The sequence below is a fragment of the Thermobia domestica genome, chromosome 13 (genome assembly GCF_964235325.1).
Source record: "Thermobia domestica chromosome 13, izTheDome1.hap1.1, whole genome shotgun sequence".
In the NCBI taxonomy this organism is placed as follows: domain Eukaryota; kingdom Metazoa; phylum Arthropoda; class Insecta; order Zygentoma; family Lepismatidae; genus Thermobia; species Thermobia domestica.
Window position 1 is genome coordinate 207,417,283 of NC_137466.1, and position 21,966 is coordinate 207,439,248.

The window sequence follows — 21,966 nt, forward strand, 5'->3', positions numbered from 1 at the left end:
TATTTTAATATGAACAAGGATACTGAGTTATCAAAAACCATTTTCACACTGTATTATGATATTACCTTTTACTTCAGTACGAAACAAGTTAATCGTTTACACTCTAAAAATTATACATATAGTTTTCACGAGATGCATCTTTTGATATTTATTATTTATTTTTCGTTGCTATGACAACTAACTCACATCGTTGTTAACAAAATATCATCGCATAACAACCAGAAAAGAAATTGCATCTATATCTTTTTTTTATATATATTCTTCTTCTTCTTTTCTTGAGCAGCTTGTACATAATTTAAAAGTATATTCTGCCCACAAATACAAATAAAGATATAATAAAGAAGTTGGAATACAACTATCGTTGTAAACAAACTTAAAAAAAAAAATTTCTTATTAACTTCTACAGGTTTTATATCAATTGTTCTATATACTTTATTACTATACTCATTAAACAATTCTTGGAATATACGTATCTATCCATTTACGGTATAATTTCCTTGAGTACTAGAATTTTTCCACATGTTTTGTTTAAAGGTTGTTAAAACACTTCACCATATGTTGTTTGATGAAGACACATGTTCAAAATAGGGGGCTCAAAATTGAAAAGTTAGCAAAAAATAATCTCTCTATGACTTACGGTTTCCGAGATATGGCTCATTAGATCTTCTGAAATCCGAACTGTTTTGGTCAATATCTCAGGAACGGTAAGAATGATGGAAAATTACATCTTTTTCTCAAATAGTTTTTGATACTCGATCGAATTGAGAGCTCAAAATTGAAAAATTCGCAAATAACACTCACACAGAGAATTCAGTAACGCTCTCTTTTAAGTTCGTTGAAAAGAAAAGAAATGCCGCCTCCCCCCAAATACCTACATGGTGTTTGTCAACCCACAAGAACTGCGTTCAATTCTATATCTTTATGCACTGGAAGAGAGTATTATGTGACAATGAGTTCTCGTGTCCCTTTAATAAATTGTTGACACTGTCCAGTCTTGTTTTAAAAAAATGGTCATTTTTAAAGGTTATATTTTTAAAACCACATGTGGGATTTTGATGAAGGATTAAATAGATAATTAACAATTTCTTGATCAGCCATTTGCAATTTGCCAATGTATGACGTAGAGGGAACACTGGCAAAAGGAGGGGAGAGGCTGACGTTGAAAAGGAAGTGTTGGTAGTTGTTAAGTCTTATATTATGTAGTAATATTTTTAAGAACTGGAAACACTGTTTCTACGAAATTTAGATTTCATTTGTTATTCAAGATGGAAAGTGTTGAAGAGAGAAGGTGCATAAGGCACGAGGCACGAAAATTTCTTCCAGAATTGTAAAGTTAAGTTTGTTATTTAAGTGCAATGAACACAGTGAAGTTATTATATGTACTTTGTGGTTTATTTTAAGTGTTAGTTGAAAACCAGCGATTAGTAAGGTACAATAAAAACTAAAAACAAGTATTGGAAGTTTCCATTGTTAGAAGACAGTCCATTACCAGTAAAGTAAATGGCGCACGTTTAAGAACATAAGCATAAACAGTTTTTTGGTCCTCCAGTGCCGAATGGAGGAAGTGTTGTGCCAAGAAAAAGAATAAGTGAATCATTCAAACATTCATATTGACTATGTGTGTGTAAAGACAGTGAGTGTTACGAATCAGAAGCAAAATTGACCTAGTGGACTTATCACGTACGCGTCTACGCATTCAGCTGTGCATTGCAATCTGAAGAAAAACAAAGGCGCAATGTATCAGTCACGTAGCTAAGTATATTTTTTTGTTTCTTTTACTTGTGTAAAGGTCTGTTGTTATAAGGACTTCAGGTAGATATATCACAAGCAATGGATTCAAATACAAATTCTCTTATAAAGGCAAGAGGCCTAGCTAAAGCTTCCCTTACAAGAATGAAAACATTTGTTGAACAATTTGGAGCAGACGGTGATATAATGCAAATTAAAGTTAGGTGTGCACGTTTACCCAATATATTCAAAGAATACGATGAAGTGCAAAAACAGCTTGAATTAAAGGACGAAAACGATGAATATACACAGGATAGAGAGCTGTTTGAAGCTACTTACTACGATACTCTTGCAAAAATGACGTCAATTGTTGAAACAGCTGAGAAGGCTAGTAGTAGCAATACAAGTTCGTCAGGTGATTCAACCGCAAATACAGGGTGTCTAAAATTACCAGTCATAAAGCTACCAACATTTAAAGGTCAAGTTATAGATTTCAGACATTTTCATGATACTTTCAGTAGTTTGGTTGTAAACAATCAGAGTTTAGATGATATTCAAAGATTTCATTATTTGTTGTCCTCATTATCAGGTGAAGCAAGCAAATTAGTTGAGAATATACCAGTAACAGGTGAAAATTTCAAACTTGCTTGGGAAATGATATGCAAAAGGTATAATAATCCAAAGCTAATAGCAACTGCTCATGTAAAGGCATTGTTTTCATTACCGACTGTCAGTAAAGACTCAGTGGCGGACTTAAGAACATTATTAAATCAAACTATAAGTAACGTAAATGCACTTAAGGCGTTACAGTTAGATACTCCTTTGGAGGATATATTGTTATCGCAGCTAGTTTTGGAAAAGCTAGATGAACAAACACGTAAAGACTTTGAAAATCAAACAAATAGGGAACAGTTTGCTAGTTTAGAAGAACTTCATGTATTTTTAGAAAATAAATGCCAGGCCTTAGAATTGGTAAAATCTACGCAATCAAAGTCGCATTTCAGTAAATCCAATGTTGTCAAGGAAGTAAAAAATGCTAGACAATCTTATGTAAGTACTAATGTTTTGTGTTCGTTTTGTCAACAAAGTCATGCGTTACACAAGTGTAATGAGTTTCAGAAATTAAGTGTATCCAAAAGATTAAGTTTTGCGAAACAGAACAAACTTTGTTTTAATTGTTTGAAAGTTGTCAACCATGTAGCGAAAGATTGTTCGCTAAGTGCATGCAAAATATGTAATCTCAAGCATCACACGTTATTGCATAGTGATTTTAAGAAATCACAGCCTAATCATGCTGCCAGTGTTGAAAATGATTCTGTTACGGAACCTGTAGGTGAAAAGTCAATGTCTCGAGGACAGGAAGTTATTAATACTAGTACTTATTGCTCTGTGAAGCCTAAAAGTAATGTGAGTGTTTTACTTTCAACTGCAGTTGTTCAAGTTAAAGATTACAATGGTAAATTACATATGGTTAGGGCTTTGCTTGATAGTTGTTCCCAATCTCATTTTGCAACAGAATCTCTCATTCAAAGGTTAAAATTAAAGAAATTTCCTATCAATGTTCCTGTACAAGGTATTAATAACGTAAGTTGCAACGTTAAATACGGAAGTAAGTTACAAGTATTCTCTGCTGTAAGTGATTTTAGTGTAGATGTTGAGTGTTTTGTATTGCCAAAAATAGCGGGAAATTTACCTGATGCTGATATTGACATTAAAGAATGGAACTTTCCACCGAATTTACAGTTAGCGGATCCTAATTTCAACAAGTATGGTAAGATTGATTTGTTGTTAGGTGCTGGAATTTTCTTTAGTCTACTCAAAGCAGGACAACAGGTGCGTCCAGGAGCATTTCCAGTTCTCCAAAATACAGAGTTAGGATGGATAGTTTCAGGACAATATCAGATGCCAAAGCACAACAACTTCACGCCAGAACATCGAACATTCTTTTTGCACAACAACGATGATTTAAGCCATCAGCTGCAGAAGTTTTGGAAAATAGAAGATATTCAAGAAAGTCCTTTATCCAAAGAAGAAAGGGAGTGCGAAGAACATTTTATCGCAAACACTAGAAGACATTCAACAGGACGCTTTATAGTGAGACTGCCATTCAAACAAGAAGTGACCCAGTTAGGTGATTCTTATCAGAGAGCTGTTCAGCGTTTACAACAACTAGAAAAAAGGTTAAATAGATGCCCCAAGTTACGCACAGATTATGTGGCATTCCTTGAAGAGTATGAAGCTTTGGAACATATGAAGGAAGTGGAAGGCAGCTCTAATATTACTCAAGGATATTACTTGCCTCATCATCCAGTTATTAAGGAAGCTAGTACTACTACGAAGACTAGAGTAGTATTTGATGCATCCGCATGCTCAACTAGTGGCATTTCACTGAACGATGTTCTCAAAGTTGGTCCAACTGTGCAAGACGATTTGCAGTCAATTATATTAAGATTTCGCACCTACCCTATAGCTTTTACTGCAGATATAGAGAAGATGTATCGACAGATTTTGATTGATGAGCGTGACTGTAAATTCCAGAAGATCTTGTGGAGATCAGAAGAAGAACCCATTAAGGTATATGAATTAAAGACTGTCACATACGGAACAGCCTCAGCGCCTTTCCTTGCTACTCGGTGTCTCCAGCAATTAAGTGCAGAAGAAGCTTGTGAATATCCGAAGGCAGCACAAATTCTCAAGAATGGTTTCTATATTGACGATTGTATTTCAGGGGCTGAAAGTGTGGAGGAAGCTTTAAAGACAAAGGACGAATTAATACAAATGCTACAAAAGGGTGGTATTTTGCTAAGAAAGTGGTGTTCCAACAGTACTGAGTTATTGGAATCCATCTCTGAAGAATTGAGAGAAACACAACTTCCATTACGCTTAGACGATAAGGGTCAAGTCAAAACATTAGGATTACTTTGGCATCCAGCAACTGATCAACTTCAAGTGATGAATGGATTCACTTTAAATCAAAGGTCGAATAATAATTTAACAAAACGCAAGATGTTGGGTATTATTGCTTCAATCTTTGATCCGTTGGGAATTGTTAGTCCAATAACAATCGTATGTAAGATAATTCTTCAAGATCTGTGGCAAGCAGGATTGGAGTGGGATGAAACACTTCCGAAAGAACTACAGCAAAGATGCAAGACAGTACTTGAATTCATTCCTTCATTATCAGATATCAGTGTAGACAGAATGGTTCTTCAGTCGGGTACCTTGATAGACATTCAAGTTCACGCTTTCTCAGACGCTTCAGAAAAGGCTTATGGGACATGTGTGTATTTAAGATCCGTCAGCAAGGATGGTCAAGTTACTTCGAAGTTATTATGTGCTAAGTCCAAAGTGGCGCCCATAAAGAAGATTTCCCTGCCTCGCTTAGAGTTATGTGCAGCAGTGTTATCAGCAAAACTTGTCAAGAAAGTAACTAAGGCATTAAAACAACGAATATCCGAGGTGTATATGTGGACAGATTCTATGGTGGTCTTAGCATGGTTAAGAGCAAGTCCAAATAGATGGAAAACATTTGTTGGCAATCGAGTTGCTGAGGTACAAGAAGTGGGAGGAGAATGGAGACACGTCGCTTCAAGTGAAAATCCTGCACATATTATATCAAGAGGAACAAGTCCTGACAAGTTAATACATAATAGTTTGTGGTGGAACGGTCCTCAATGGTTACAGTGTTCTTCACTTAATTGGCCTAAGACGGAGCCTGCACCACTCAGAGAGATTCCTGAACAGAAGAAATTAAAATCAAGTTACTTAGTGACAACTCAAGATAATAGTATGATCGAAAGATTTTCTACTTTGAACAAACTTCAGAGAGTCTTGGCTTATTGTATGCGGTTCTCCAAGAATGCCAAAGTAGAAGCATCAAGAAGAAATGTAGACGCTCTTACTTTGGAAGAAATTGAAGAAGTTTTAATCAGACTAACACGAGAAGTTCAGAACTCAGTTTATGCTAAGGAAATAGCTGATCTTAAAGAAAGTGGAAGAGTTAGCAATAAGAGCAAACTCTTGTCTCTCAACCCTTTCATATGTGATCAACAATTATTAAGAGTTGGTGGAAGATTAAAGATGTCTGAACTTGAATTTGATGCTAAACATCAAATTATTCTACCACCAGATCATCACCTGACAAGACTAATTATAGAACATGAACACAGGCGATTGCTACATTCTGGATGTCAGTTAATGCTAGCATCACTAAGGCAAAGGTATTGGATACCTAATGGTAAAAATGCCATCAAGAAAGTTATTAGAAGGTGTATTACATGTCAAAGATTAAAGGCGTCTGGACCAGAACAATTAATGGGACAACTACCAAAACATAGAGTAGAACTAACAAGACCTTTCACAAATTCTGGAATTGACTTTGCCGGTCCTATTTACATCAAAACTGGTACCAGAAAGTCAAAAACAAAGGTGAAGTGCTATATTGCAGTGTTTGTGTGCTTAGCAACAAAGGCTGTCCATCTCGAAGTTGTGAGTGATCTTACTAGTCAGGCATTTTTAGCTGCTTTGAGAAGATTCATATCTCGTCGAGGTAAATGCAAGCATATCTATAGTGACAATGGAACTACGTTCATTGGTGCCAACAAGGAACTTCAAGAAGTCGCGAAGTTGTTGCATACAGCTGACCATCAAGAAAGGATTAAGAATTTTGCAACTACTGAAGGAATCCAATGGCATTTTATTCCGCCATATTCGCCCAACTTTGGTGGTCTTTGGGAGGCTGCAGTTAAGTCCTTTAAATACCACTTAAGGAGAGTCATGGGAATGTCATATCTCACGTTTGAAGAATTAACAACTTTAACCACACAAATAGAAGCTTGCTTAAATTCGAGAACTCTTGTAGCATTATCCAATGATCCTAATGATCCAGTAGCATTAACTCCTGGTCATTTTCTTATTGGCCAACCATTGACAGCATTACCACAACGAGACTTACATCAGGAGAGGATTAGTTCAATTCAAAGATGGCAAAGGATCCAACAACAATTTCAACAGTTTTGGAGAAGATGGTATATGGAATATTTGTCACAACTACAAGGAAGAAATAAGTAGAAGAGAAGCTGTGCCAACATACAGCCAGGTCAATTGGTGGTTCTCAAAGAAGATAAGCTACCTCCTCTATCGTGGAAATTGGGAGTCATCACTGAAGTGCATTCTGGACCTGACGGTTTGGTTCGAGTGGCTACTGTTAAAACTTCCAATGGTTTATATAAACGCTCAATTAGAGGACTTTGTGTTTTACCAAATAATGATGAATCGTAATGCCATTCATGTTAAAGTATATTTATTTCCTGTTTTAGTATATTTTATTTGTTGTTATGTAAAGTTTCTTTTCTTTTTTTTAAAAAAAGGTCACTAGCCCTTTTTTGGCGGGCGGCATGTTAAGTCTTATATTATGTAGTAATATTTTTAAGAACTGGAAACACTGTTTCTACGAAATTTAGATTTCATTTGTTATTCAAGATGGAAAGTGTTGAAGAGAGAAGGTGCATAAGGCACGAGGCACGAAAATTTCTTCCAGAATTGTAAAGTTAAGTTTGTTATTTAAGTGCAATGAACACAGTGAAGTTATTATATGTACTTTGTGGTTTATTTTAAGTGTTAGTTGAAAACCAGCGATTAGTAAGGTACAATAAAAACTAAAAACAAGTATTGGAAGTTTCCATTGTTAGAAGACAGTCCATTACCAGTAAAGTAAATGGCGCACGTTTAAGAACATAAGCATAAACAGTAGTGTATGTAAATTTGTGGATCCACAAGCACTATGCTTGCTAAACCATCGACTACGGAGAGTTCCTCAACCTGGGGGTTGCGAGAGAATTGCATGGGTGTGGCGAACGCCGAATAACGTATGATCCAAGGATGTTATAAAATAGAGGATCTGCCCATACGTTTCTTCATCATATGAGCTCAATGAAGCCAAAAAAACAACCGAGCATCATCTGAGCCGGCACGTCTGATCGGCTACTCTCGTTTCCGTCATGATTGTTGGCTCGGAACATTGCGATCTTAGTGGCTCGGAGTAAGCAGAGTAGGTGTGGCGAAGTTGTGACGTATGGCTTCACGATTTTGTTGTATGGGCAGATTCTCTATTTTATAACATCCTTGGTATGATCGTCATCTGTTTTTGTACGGATAGGAATGGAGCGCTGCAGGACGGAACAGCCTGTTGTCATAGTGAAAATTTATTACAAGCGTGAAGGAAACGGAAGTACCCCAAGAACACTTCAATTGAGTTGAGTTGATTTTGAATTTAACGTCTCTTTCAGCAGAGAGGATATATGAGAAGAAACCTACTGATTAACGTGGAATCCGAACCACATGAGCTCCCTCTTGGAATCGAACCCGGGTCTCCCACGCCAACGGCACGTATGCTAACCGCTTAGCCACGAAGAGCTCTTTCAGTTACTTCATATTGGCAAACAGCTACAACGAAACACAAGGACATGTACTGCTTTAATGAAAAATTCTAACATAGAAGTGTGCATAAATGTATCTAAATAGTAAATAAACTATAGTTACACACTGGAAGAATTGTTGGTCTTAGAAAAATAGGAAAAGATATACAGCAGGAAGTAATTTAGCCTCTTAAGAGTAAAAGGAATTATTCGTCTTCTTAACAGCGTTAGTTAAGGAAGTTAGTCTAATAAATTCCATTCGTCGGAAATAGCACAGAAGAGAACTGGAAACTTTAAATTACAATAATGTCTCCCCATTTGCATGGAAATCTCCCAGAAGAATCAGTTAAAAGATGGAACAAAGAAACGCCGAAGGAATCACATTGAGTGAAGAATCAGACGGGGCGCAAGTAATGTGAACTCCGCGTCTCTTAATGTTTGCATCGGCTCTTGTAGACGCCTCCTACATTTTTCTTTATAGGCGTTCCAGATTTTAGTCTCGATTTAACTTAAGTGATCGTTTGTCTAGTTGCAAAAGTAGCCTGAAAGATCTGAAACCAAAGTCACTGAATCTTAAAACCATTACATAAAAACATCAACTAAGCCTTAGATATGTATGGTACGGCATTCAATCCCATCTGCAGAGTCATTCTCTCTTCGTCTACCAATAGCGTGTCCAAAAGAATTGCTTGCAGGGCGCGGATTGCCTACTGGACAATGAATACATATAATTACACAAGTTTTAAACAAAAATTTAACCAATGTTAAGTATGATTTGCTGCAGTTTCGTTGGAAACTCTAATATGCTATACTGTCAATCAATTCTAATGTGATGCTAAATGCAAGGTTAGCTTACTGTATTGGAAGTGGGTCAAGAAAAGCGCGAGAACAATTCATTTCTTTTTTTTTTCCGACGGGGCTGTCGGGTTTTCGGATCACTGACCTTCACCTGTTTCTATCTTGTGGAATTAGTCGTAGAAGCGACAGAAACTGTTATCCATCCTATGAGCGATGATGGAAGATGATATCGTTCTCTCTCGTTAAATATGTTTGCTTCTGGTGTTATTAGCGTTCGGAGAACCTTGGTAAGGGAGAGGACAGGCTTTTCCTATAGTTATCTCATTAATGTTTAATTTTTTTTATTTGTAACTTGTTAACGATGTATATTCTTGTAATTGTGAAACGTTTGGAAGGAATGAGACCCCTACGAACGTAAACTTTTCATAGTACATTTTGTTACGTTATAAATCACACTAGGATGAAACAAGTTAAAGAAGAGGGAGCCTTATCTTCTTCCATTCTCTTAGTATGAACAAATTGGTGACTCATAGGCCAGTTAACAGATCGAATCGGTCGCTCATAGGACAGTTAACAGTTACTGTCGCACATAAGACTGTCGCAAATAGGACGACATCATCTTGTTTTATATCCGTTGTGACACCATACTGCACCATATCTTTCCTAACACAATCGACCCATTTCTTCTTTGGCCGGACTCGAGATCGTTTCCCATACAGTTGTATAGTATCTACTCGATGAGCTACAAGGTCTTGTTACATGCCCAAACCATCCCAGCCTACTTTCTTGCAGTTTTTCTACCTAGTACTACTGGTCTCACCTTTTCTGTTCTCCAGATCACTACATTCTTAATGTTGTCCTTCCGTGTCACTCCACACATCCACCGCAGCATCTCCATCTCTGCAACATGCAACTTCTGTTCTCGCTTCGTCGCCAAACATTCCGCTCCGTTAATAAGGCAGGTCTTACCAGTTTTGTAAACTTTTCCTTTAAGGTGTATTGGTACCATAAGGTCACTCATCACATTGCTAATTGTGCTATTTACACCTTCTTCTCTTCTGCATTTTCCTGCAGCATTGATACCATGTAACGGGAGTGGGACATGTATGGTTGTGTCGCAATACCAAATGATCATCAAAAGAAGTACCTTTTAGTGGGATCACTGTTGCCTACATTTTTATACTACATTAAGAGACAAGTGACTTGCCTTTCACATGCTTAAACTACAGCAGACTTCCAAACTACGAAGATTCAGCATTAAAACCGGAAATAGTAAGTCTAACACTTCCGGTTGCAAAAGAGGAGTAATCTCGGAGATGGGATCTGTTCCAATCCATACTTAAAGTAGTTTCACCCTCTTCTCTGCAGAAATCATTACTGAAACCAGAAGTTGTAGCAGTTTCTAGTACTTCTGGTTTGAATCAACTTCTGGTTGTACTACTTCGAGTTGTGCTAGTTTCTACTACTTCCGGTTTTAATACAATTTCCGGTTATATAAGTTTCTACTACTTCCAGTTTGAATACAACTTCCGGTTGTACTAGTTTCTACTACTTCCGGTTCTACTAATTTCTACTACTTTCGGTTTCAATACAAAAACCAAGAGCCGAGAAGGAAACTTTTTTTCGAATTTTGAATCCAAATAAAGAAACAGCTTGTAGCCTACTACCGTATTACCATTTTTCGCTCTATGGGAATGAACACTGAAACCGGAAATGATAATTAATTATTTTCTACCTCTTCCGGTTTTATTAGAGAGAGGCAATAGCAGAGATAGAATTAATTCTTTGGACACCAAATCCCTCTGACATGTGAAGTCCATAGTTCGATCCCCGGCGGCCAAGTAAGTTTGTGGTAGACAACATTGTGTACATGAGTTTTCTCGGGGTTACTCCCGTTCCCTCTCCCACTTTACCATTCCTCCAATTCTTTCATATCATTCACTTGCCTTAAACATCCGTCTCCGTTAGCCTAACGGGCATAATATTGTGGGACAGGCATAATTGAGGACATGGAATCGAAACCGAGAAATCACTTCTTGATATTTGCAACTGCTTTTACTCTATGACGATTAGTACTCAAACGTGAAATCATATATTTTTACCACATGCTTGATGGTAAAGCTTCAATCGTACTTTTCTGGACAAATAAAAGTGCCACGTGTATGTAACGTATATTTGGAATCACCATTTAAGATATAACGATTAATTTATATTATACATATATTTTACTTTACATTCCAGCCCACAGTCTGTGTGTTTGTCAAAACGATCCAATCACATTAAATCAGGCACGACAAATTATATCACTATTACCTTTATTCTCCAAAAGTTCATTAATTACACTTTTCTTTTTCGGTTGTCATAGCAACGTTTTAAATAAAGGACTATCTGCTGTGATGATAACTATAAATGCAGATTACACCTATAAAACCAAGGATCTTATAAAATAGAGGATCTGCGTATATCTATCTTCATCCTATTAAATTAATGAAGCCAAAAAACAACCGAGCATCGGCAAGTCTGATTGGCTACTCTCGTTTTCGCCATCGTCTGATTGGCTACTTTCGTCTCTGCCATGATTGTTGGCTCAAAACATTGCGATCTTATTGGGCGGAGTGAACAGAGTAGGGGTGGTGAAATTGTGACGTAAGACTTCAAGTTTTTGTTGTAAGGGCAGATCCTCTATTTTATAAGATCCTTGTATAAAAACAACATATATTTCAACTATTGAGATTAAATCTTATTTCTTGTCTATTTAGAGTCAACAACATATATATTCTTTTCTTCTTCTTCTTCTTCTACACGACAGATTGTGTACTTTTATGCACCGTTGTCCAAAACTAAGATATAAAAATACAATAAATTACAAAATAAATATACAATATCGTCGTATGTACACCACATGAAAGAGTTTGATTTCAATAGAGAGATAACGGAAGAGATGAATCTTATGCTTCGGACAGTATATTCATATCATAAAACAATTTCTTGCTCTTGTTTTTCTTCTATGAAGTTCAAATGAAATGAAATCATGTGAAATCTTTCGCGTTAACGTCCCATTATTATGCCCTTTAGGCTAAGGGAGACGAATTATTAAGGCACGTGAATGACGATGGAAGAATTGGTGGAATGAGAATATGTAGTTAAGAATGGTAGGAAATATATTCTTAATCGATTGTAGAGAGAGAGAGAGAGAAAAAGCTCTCTTTTTATTACAGGTTCTTGCTATACAGAGTGGTCGTGCATCAATGACGGAAAATTCGGGAGATGAATCTACAGGTAAAAACAAGCAAAAAATGTCATATGGGCATTGGGTGAATGCGGCTTCGTTTGGACGCTAGAGGCGTCTGAAATGTCACCTTTCGAGGCGGCAATTTGCAATATCGCAAGAACGGAGAGAAATACGAATGTCGACTCAAACGATATCAAAGGAAACCCCATCCGAAGAATCTAATTATGCATAAGTGATGGCGAAACAGTGGCGGCGATAGAGGGGGGCACAAAGAAAGTGAATGAAACATGGAGAAAAGTGAACAATTTACCCTGAAAAATTGTAGGAGGGGATGTTATTTGGAACATGCAGCAACAAATGTTAATGAACAAAGGCAACAATGGCTACGCTGTAGGAACACTGTGGGAGGCGGAATGTAGGAATACAGTATCTTTGTAACGGAAAGAAATATGAATGTCGGGTCAAAAGATATCAAAGGACACTCCATCCAAAGAATTCAGTTATCCATAAGTGATGGCGAAACAGCGGCGGCGCCAGGGAGCACAAACGAAGTGAATGCAACGCGGAGAAAAGTGAACAATTTACACTGACAAACTGTAGGAGGGGATGTTACATGGAACATCAGCAACAAATGTTAGTGAACAAAGGCAACACTATGGGAGGTGGAATGTAGGAATAAAATATCTGTATAACGGAGAGAAATATGAATGTCGGGTCCAGAATGTCATTGATGCACGACCATCCTGTATATTACCGTTTTGCACTATAGTGATCAACGTTAAAGCTAAAATTCCTACTACTGGTTTCAATTTTACTTCCATTCAACGACCTTGACTTTCAACTTTTGACCCTATAGTTCGTGGTCAATATTAATGATAAGATGCAATTAGGTTAGGTAAAGTTAGTTTAGGTTAGATTAGATTAGATTTAAGTGTGGTTTGGTTTCGTACACTTACTTACTTGTTAGTAAACAAGTTTGGCGCGGCGGAGTTTATCGCAACTTAGCTCATAAAAAAACTCAAAACCAGGATAATATTGGTAACGAACGATATACTTATAACGCCATAAAAAAAATTAGGATTTTTGATTTTCTCAAAAACTACGCATTGGAATTTAACATCAAGTAATGGAATTTTAATTTAGATTGATATTATCTACGACTGAAATCTTTATCTAATTCGGATATTATTTTAGTTAATCAGAGATAATGATAATTTTCGAGCGTTCAATAAGTTTTGGACAGATTTTTATAATATTGTTTATAATTTCAATATGAAGATGAAATTTTAGGTGAACATACTTTTATCCTTTGGCTACAAGTTCATTTCACTGAACGTAGCCTTCATCTGCGGTGATGCTATTCTCGACTAACGTTCTCTCCATGCCTTGAATCCACTTTGGTAAACTTCAAATGGCTAAGTTTTAGGGTCTACATAATTGTTTCACACAAAAAATGAGGGTCTTGTCACTGTCGAACGTTTATCTCGCAGATGGGTCTTCCGACGACCAAGCACGAAGAAATCCGAAGGAGCCAAATCCGGACTATAGGGAGATTGAAGGACGACTTCCCATCCCATTTTCATGACTTTCTGCCCTGTTACCATTGATGTGTGAGGCTTGGCATTGTGATGGTGGAGTTTGATAGTTTTAACTTGCAATTCTTTCTTGCTCTGTAGAGCACGTTGTTCCTTATCGCTTTATGTTAATTGTGCTCCCATGTTCTAAGGAGTCTATGAAAATGATATCGCACTGATCCCAATAATTTTCTAGTATGGTCTGGAGAGCCTAGTTTTAAAAAAAACCGCTGCAACCAATGTTAGATACTAGCACGATCCAATGTGTGATCCCCATAAATCAGAAGCAACTTCCTATGAATTGATGTTCCTGATTCATCACTGGTTTTGAAAAGGAATTCCATTGTCGTCCGTAGTCGGGTCCTGATGTCTACGTCAGTGTCCAATGTGGTTTACCTATGCAGTGGTGCCCCCCTTATGTCCAAGACGCACCCCCCTCAATTGTCTACCCATAGGTGTTCTTCCATGAAAAAATCTTTTCGATTAATTTTTACACCCCCTCAAACATATTTATATAGATTTTAACCCCCCCAAATATTTCAAAGACGCAGTTTGCGTCATAGCCCCCCTTTGTGGGCACCCCTGACGTATGAGCAATAGGAAATAATAATTATTACCATTTTGAAGCCAAAGGACCAAAGTATGCTCACCTAAAATTTCAATTATCATATTGCAACTAATAAAAATATTATACACATTTGTGCAAAACCTATTGAACGCCCTTGTACCTCATTAACCATACTTTGATACTGTGTTTTCATGACTGTGTGTGGTTTGGCATTGCCATGGTGGAGTTTGATGAGCTTACCTTGCAGCTCCTGTCTTTTGGTCTAAAGAGCACGTCGTACCTTATCCTGTGACAAACACTAACGCTCGCCGTAATGAAGAGCTTGATAATGATATATACTTTAGTGTCAGCCTAATCTTAATATGTGGTATCGTTCTCGTTCAGCATGAAATTTTGGATTATAAACAAATTCGTTTTTCTCCGCTTTTTCGAAAACTACGTATGTTTGCGTTTTTCAGCTTAATCAGGGCTATCCATTGGTATAGGTTTCATAATTAGATTAAAAATGTCTCTAATAATATTGCATTTAAAAAAAAAGTTCCAATGCTACAATTAGTAGGATTCAGGTAAAACTATATATTTCGAACAGAAAGCTTTCATCTTTGGTTCAAAGTTCAAAGTTCGTCTCTGAATTATCTCTGTGTTGCGTCGCGTCCATTATAACATGGAACTGTATGAAGGACAAGTTTTACTGTTAACGTGGGGTCCGAACAATAACCTGACCTGGGCCGCGGTGGCTCTGTGCATGGGGATCCCTGGTTCGATTCCCGCTCATGCCAAGTGAACTTTGTGATGTACAAACACCATATTCGTGGGTTTTCTCGGGTTTTTCCCGTTTCCTTTTACTTTCATCACTCCACCATTTCTTTCATTTCTCATCACCGTCTCCTTTAGCCTCGCCGTCTGGGATGTAAAACGGAAACATTTCATTTTCATTTTTACGACCTAACCTTGAGCTACGAAGTTCCACCTTCACAGTATAGGTCATTACTCACCGCACTATCTCGCCTTTAAGATATCATGATTCCTGTTGTTTGCTGGTGTATTGCAGCAAACAGCAAATATGAGTATTTGTACCTTGGCGCGCACCCAGAATTGTTTGTTGGGAAGGATCCGAAGTATTTGGGGGGGGGGTCCAATATGTATATACAGTGGCGTATTTAGGGAGCTTCCGGGATTAAGTCCCCCCCCCGAAATCTTACTTATTATAGTAAAGTATATGAAATATCTTGCAGAATTTTCCCATTTTCAGGCAAAAACCCCGAAACAAAATCGTAAATACGCCACTGTGTATATGCAATATTGAAGCTATCTTCTTCTGCACACGGAAAGACGATAAGTATTTGTTAATTATTGCTACTTATATTTTTAGAGAAAAGAAATGATAGAAGTACATTATTTTTATAAGAAAAGAAATTGTACACATGATGCATACATTATATTAAGACAATCTATAAATGTTAGTCGAGTTACGAAATTGGGGGGGGGGAGAAGGGAGAGTTCGGTCTCAATGGATTCCCCGCGAGTGCATCCCTGTTCACACCATACGAGTTCCATTTGACAATAATTTCGGAGAGAATAAACTGCTTAAAATAAGGTTTTCGTTAAGAGAATTATAAAAAATGAAATATTTCAACTTAACGTCCCACAATTATGTCGTTTAGGCTAAGGGAAACGACGACTAAAGGAAGAGAATGATAATGGAATGACTGGTGGAATGTTTAAGGAAAGAGAGTACCCGAGAAAACATACGGACAAGATATTGTCCACCACAAACTTACCTGTCCGGGAACTGAACCAGTGATCCCATACACCAGGAATCACTCTTCAGCTGAGCTACCGTGCCCCAATATAATTAATGTAATGTTGTTAATGCGTCAAACAAGATAAAATTGAAGATAGCGTATTCGTTTCCAACACAGAAGGTCAGTAAACTCATTTCTGATGGTCAATATACCAGCGAGCGAGCAGAGCGACTGATTAAACTCGACAGCAAAATCAATTGTTTACATTTTGTTTGTCAACAGAATTTAAAAAGGAAATAATCATTACCCCATTAGGAAGCTGAACTAAAAGGAAATTGTACTAAATAATATTGACTTAAAGATGGAAATACAAATTACTATAATTGTCTAATATGTGCTGTTGTAACTGTCATGTTTGATGTATGTTAATAGGAGCAATTTCTAAGTTTTGTTTTCAGTAAGGAAGGGAAAGCCGGACAGTTAATAGATTCACACAGTTATCGCAAATGTTTCGTAAAATCTTTAAACTTCTCGACGATTGAAATATGCCTGTATTTTCTCGAATGGTTGAAGACAAGAGCGCCCATGTTTTGGTTTCCAAGGGGGGCAAGTATAAGCGACGTTTCAAATATAGTTTCAAATTTTGCTGTAACTAATGTAAAAATTCTATTGGGTTTTCGATATTCCCAAGTACAATTTCCTCTAGGAGGGGTGGACGCCCCACCTTGCCCCACCCTGATGGGCTCCCTTAGTTGAACAAGCTCAAAAACGAACGTTTAATGTGAGTACCGAACATGCGAAATGTTTGAACCATCAACCGTTCAAAATACATGGGAAACTTTTTTCAACTGTAAATACTAAATGAATGATACAGTTAGTATAGGTAACAAAATTCTTTCAATTAATAATATACAGCAGCGTTTCTTAATCTCTATGATATTGCTGACCTTTATAGCGATTGTTAAATCTCCGCGGCCATCAACGAATTGAAAAATTATTTTTAGAACATACATTTAAATACGATAAATATTTAATATTATATTACAATTTTGCAACACTAAATGTGTCACCTATGACAATGTAGTATTCTATGAATGAAGATATTCCAAATAAATAAATAAATAAATAAATAAAATAAAATAAAAAAATACAATTCCTGGCGGGAGCTCGTGTGGTTCGGATTCCACATTAATCAGTAGAGGAGGGTTACCAAAGAGTACGCACGCCCTAAGAGCGCGCAGCGTCAATTACGCGGAAGTGGTAACACACAGAATTATTATTGCTACGCTGTTTGATGCGTCTTTGTGTGAGTGTTGATACGAAGAAAACAGAGGTTAACATATAGCTCCAAACACAAAATACAAAATACAGAAAAAAATAACTTTTTTGAATTCTTGATGTAATACAGGGTGCGGCACGTAAAACCGGCCCGTAAAGGGAACACATAAAATGAAATGTAATGTATTGAATATGATTAACTACAACACATAAATGAAATGTAATGTATTGAATATGACTACTCACCTTCACAGCAGCCTTCACAGCAGGTGCTGAAAGTGTCCTCCGCCCACTTCAACACACATGTGAGCACGATTGAGGAGATTCATATATACCCTTGTCAGTTCTTGTGTTGTAATGCTATTGGTGACATCCTGGATCCTGGTCTTGAGTTCTTCAATTGTGTGTGGATTTGTTTCGTATATTCTTCCCTTTAACAGTCCCCATAAGTAAAAGTCACACGTGGACAAGTCTGGTGACCGAGGAGGCCACAAGCCTTTGCTGATTGTCCTCTCTGGTGTAAACATCTCATGCACAAGGGACAATGATGCAGCTGATGTGTGGCATGTTGCACCGTCCTGCTGAAAGTAACATAACTGACGCTCCTCTTCGGTCAAGTGTGTATAAAACTCCTCCAGGATTCCCATATACACGTCACTGATCACTGTCGTCTCAAAGAATATGGGCCCAACAACGCGTGTAGCGGAAATGGCACACCAAACACCAATCTTCTCATCATGCAAGCGTACCTGGTGGATTGCGTGTGGATTTTCTGTCGACCAATACCGGTTGTTTTGGGAATTTATGTACCCAGACAGGTGGAACCACGCCTCGTCACTCATGATGAGCATTAGTGGATCCAAGAAACCACTGGCAACATTGCTCAACAGCCATGAACAGAAATCTACCCTCTTCTGCAGGTCAGGCTCCTTCAGTTCTTGCACAACACTTATCCGGTACGGTTTTAACTTCAGTCCCCTTAAAACACGTCTGCAACTTCTCTCACTCGCATGAACCTGTTGACTCAATCTCCTGGTTGAATTTCGAGGACTTCTTGTCATTATCTCCTCCACCTGCATCTTTAATTCAGGTGTGCAGACAGATGGTCGTCTGTTCCTGGGAGCATTTTGAACTGATCCTGTACGCCGCCATTTTTCAATCAATTCCTGAATGGTGTTTTTTGCTGGCACAGAACGTCCTGGAAATTTCTCCCGAAACAAATTCTTTGTTTTCACAAAAGATCCAGTGAGAATGAACCCTTCAACAATGGCAACACGCTCGGGTATCGAATATGGCATTATCACACACTGACACTCACCCGGCTTAACACAACGAGGCCTTTTTCTCAACTGGTTTCGACAAGTTTCACTGGCTGCGGCTGCACGTGACTGTTGCAGGTCACGTAAGTCGACCCGACCTCGACACGCCATCTCTTGGTAGGAAGGTAGATTATTTAAGTGTTGCCAAAAACACAATATACCAGAATATTACGACGGGCCGGTTTTACGTGCCGCACCCTGTATTTTAGTACTCTTAGTTAAGAATTTTTTCTGATATAATAGCTAACTACAGTACCTTAGTTGATTGGTAGAAAACATGAATGTAGATAGAATTGTTTACCATGACTTTGTTTCGAGGGTCTTGCATGTGCAGCCACCTGGATGAATTTCACTCGAATTGACTGCTGTATCCCAAAGAGTGCGCGTTAGTGAGTTACCAAAGAGAGCGCCCGTACTCCTTGAGATAATGTCATTAAGAATGTATGTGGGTAGCGGCATTCATCATACAGACTATACCGTTATTCTCTGTAGTTAGTTAGTTTAAGAAAGTGGAGTGTAACAGAATATTTTAATGGATTGTAGAATTATTTTCAATTGTTTGTCTTCGATTCAAGCACCAACTGTAAATCTTCTATAAGAAGTATTTTCAATTTACAGAATTTCTTAAATTACTATGATAATGATGATGATCTTCTGTTCTGCTCGAAGATCCCCAGGCATGGTGAATCCATGGTAGTTTGCTATTGCCTTTCATGGTGTGGCGACGGCGTCCTAAGTAGTGAGAAAGCGAACGAAGGAAATAATCAAAATGAAAATCCTGGAAGTGTTTCGAAGGAAGATGTTGAGCGAAACATGGCTCCGATTACCATAAAGAAAGGGAAACGAGTTACAACGTACAGAAGCCGCAACTTCAAACACGTCTGTTCATTCGAGATACATCATTCCTCTTTCGAAATAAAAGAAATACGACAAACTGCACGTACCAAACGTCGATCTGAAATTTTTACTATAACTAAGTTTAGTATAGTTAAGTTAGCGTCAAGAGCGCCCATGTTGTAGTTTCCAAGCCGGGGGGGGACAAGTATAAGTGACGTTTCAAAAATAGTTTCAAATTTTGCTGTAACTAATGTAAAAATTCTATTGGATTTTCGATATTCTGAAGTACAATTTCCTCTACGGGGGGGCAAGCGTCCCACCTTGTTCTCTTCCCCTGATGGGCGTCCTTGGTTAGCGTATGAGTAACATTAACTAACTAACTAACTCTATGACCTATGGAACCCGGAGGTTCAATGCCGCGTTCACAAAAGCTCTCCACTGATTTCATATCCTTAGTTAACTGCATCCAGTTTCTACTTTGTATTGCAATCTCTGCGAGATCCATCTTAATATTGTCCTCCCATCTGCGCCTAGGCCTTCCTAATGGTCGTTTTCTGATTGGTCTTCCAGTCAAGACTTTGAAAGCGTTTCTACTTTCTTCCATTCTAGCTACATGACCCGCCCACCTAAGCCTCCTGTATGAGTGACATTGGAAAAGATAAATTTTAGAATTCACAGGGAGATTTATCACTGTTTCATAAAATTGTAAATGGCAATGCGAAAAAAAAATTATATATAATTCAACTAAATTTTTATAACACCATTTACGGAAATATTGAGTTTTCTTTTTCTTCGCACTTATAGCTGAATTTGTAAAATAGTAACAATTATTACATTGGAAATTCAGCATTCCAATAATAAGAATTCTTACATTATATAACAAATATTCTATAGGACCTACAATATACAAAGTATATAGACCTTTTATTTAAAATAAAATATTAAAGAGTCTTCAAAAAAGTGCTAAAAGCAGAAAAGAATATAAAAAAGAGCTACAGAGAAAACTAATAAGTTTAAAAAATTCCAAAATGTTACTGTTACGAATAAAAGAATTTGAAGTATGTGCGAAGACAAACAAATTATGCCTATAAAATTATAGTTACAATGGTAATTTTATGGGAAACTAGCAGATTGCCCGTTCTTGGCACGGGAAGAATACATTTCATTTTGGATAAAGCGGAATGGGGTTTGAATTTTGGTTTAAATAGCATCAGAAGTGTCACTGTTCATCTCAGTGATTCCGAGAACTATGAACTCGACACTAATATCGGTCATTTTCGATTATTTTTAAATATTTTCTTCCCTGCCCTAAGTTGGAGCGTTAAAATGAAATGATAAAAAACATCCCAAGCCCCAACTTAATCTATGTTGAAAATTTGATCCAGATGGGTTGGATGGTTCAAGAGTTATTAAGTTTTATTTATTTTTACATATCTACCCCTTCCCTAAGTTCTACCGTCAAAGTGAAATAATAATAAAAAAAAAAAAAACATTCCACGCCACAACCTCATCTACATCTTTGATCGAGATCGGCTCGGAGTGATGAAATCACAAACATAGTCAATTTTAATTATACATTATAGATTAATTTGTTTAGAGTATCGTGCAGTCCAAAATATGTAACTGCTATGCATTAACATTGTTGCCGTAAGGTTCCCCCATACGTTCCTGCAATTGAGTAAGTGATTCCAGAAAGGGCCTAAGTCCATTTCATGTAGCTTTAAGACTAAAGGAAAAATATTTAAGTCCAGGACTGCAGACTTTTATTGCGCTCGATCGGTGCACCGTTCATTGTACCGTTTACACTGTTTGTAACACCATCTACACTTATCCTTGATATACACAGTGGCAGATCCATGAGGGGGTGCGATCGGGGCGATTGCCCCCCCCCCCATCAGAAGAGGAAACTTTCTTATTTTATATATATAAATAAAACCCATCCCAGAGTTTGGACCTCTTAAAGGTAGCTCTAAGTAGCAGTATTTCAACCCATCGCCCCCCCCCCAGAAGTCCGTCCTTGATCCGCCCCTGCCTATACACAAAGTTATGTGTACTCTAGAGAAATGCAAAAGTTCATTAACCAGATTTCAGAAACGTGTAACTTAGGCACTTTCTGCAATAATCGACTCAGTTGTTTTTCAAATTGTTACTGTCACCACCAGAATATTATGTTAACATGTAGGAGGGATCGGAACTTTGAATCAATATTACGGAACAAATCAAAATTTTAATCTATTTTGATAAGAATAGATCCCTTAATTACATTCTACCATTTCTTGTTCAATGGTTTGTCCTTCGTCTATTCAGATCTTACCGAGGCACAATTTTCCTTCTTCTTTGACGACCCTCAAATTCAACATACTTTTTTTTTTTTTTTGTCAAGATATCATTTTTTTTAAATCCAGAAAATGGCAGACTAAAGTTTCCCTTTTGGTGTAAAAAATATTTGTGAATTTTAAAATCCAGAACGA

General features: G+C 37.4%; 2 protein-coding genes across 2 annotated transcripts in view; one reads left to right on the forward strand and one right to left on the reverse strand.

Moving 5' to 3' along the window:
• LOC145668977 (calcitonin gene-related peptide type 1 receptor-like) overlaps positions 1–21,966 on the reverse strand; it is a 789,948-nt gene that overhangs the window by 710,271 nt on the left and 57,711 nt on the right. The gene's annotated exons all lie outside the window — the stretch shown is intronic.
• LOC145667954 (uncharacterized) lies at positions 1,831–6,798 on the forward strand. The gene is made up of 2 exons (XM_081735379.1): positions 1,831–2,143; positions 2,318–6,798. The coding sequence occupies exons 1-2, from the start codon at positions 1,831–1,833 to the stop codon at positions 6,796–6,798; spliced, it is 4,794 nt and encodes a 1,597-aa protein (XP_081591505.1).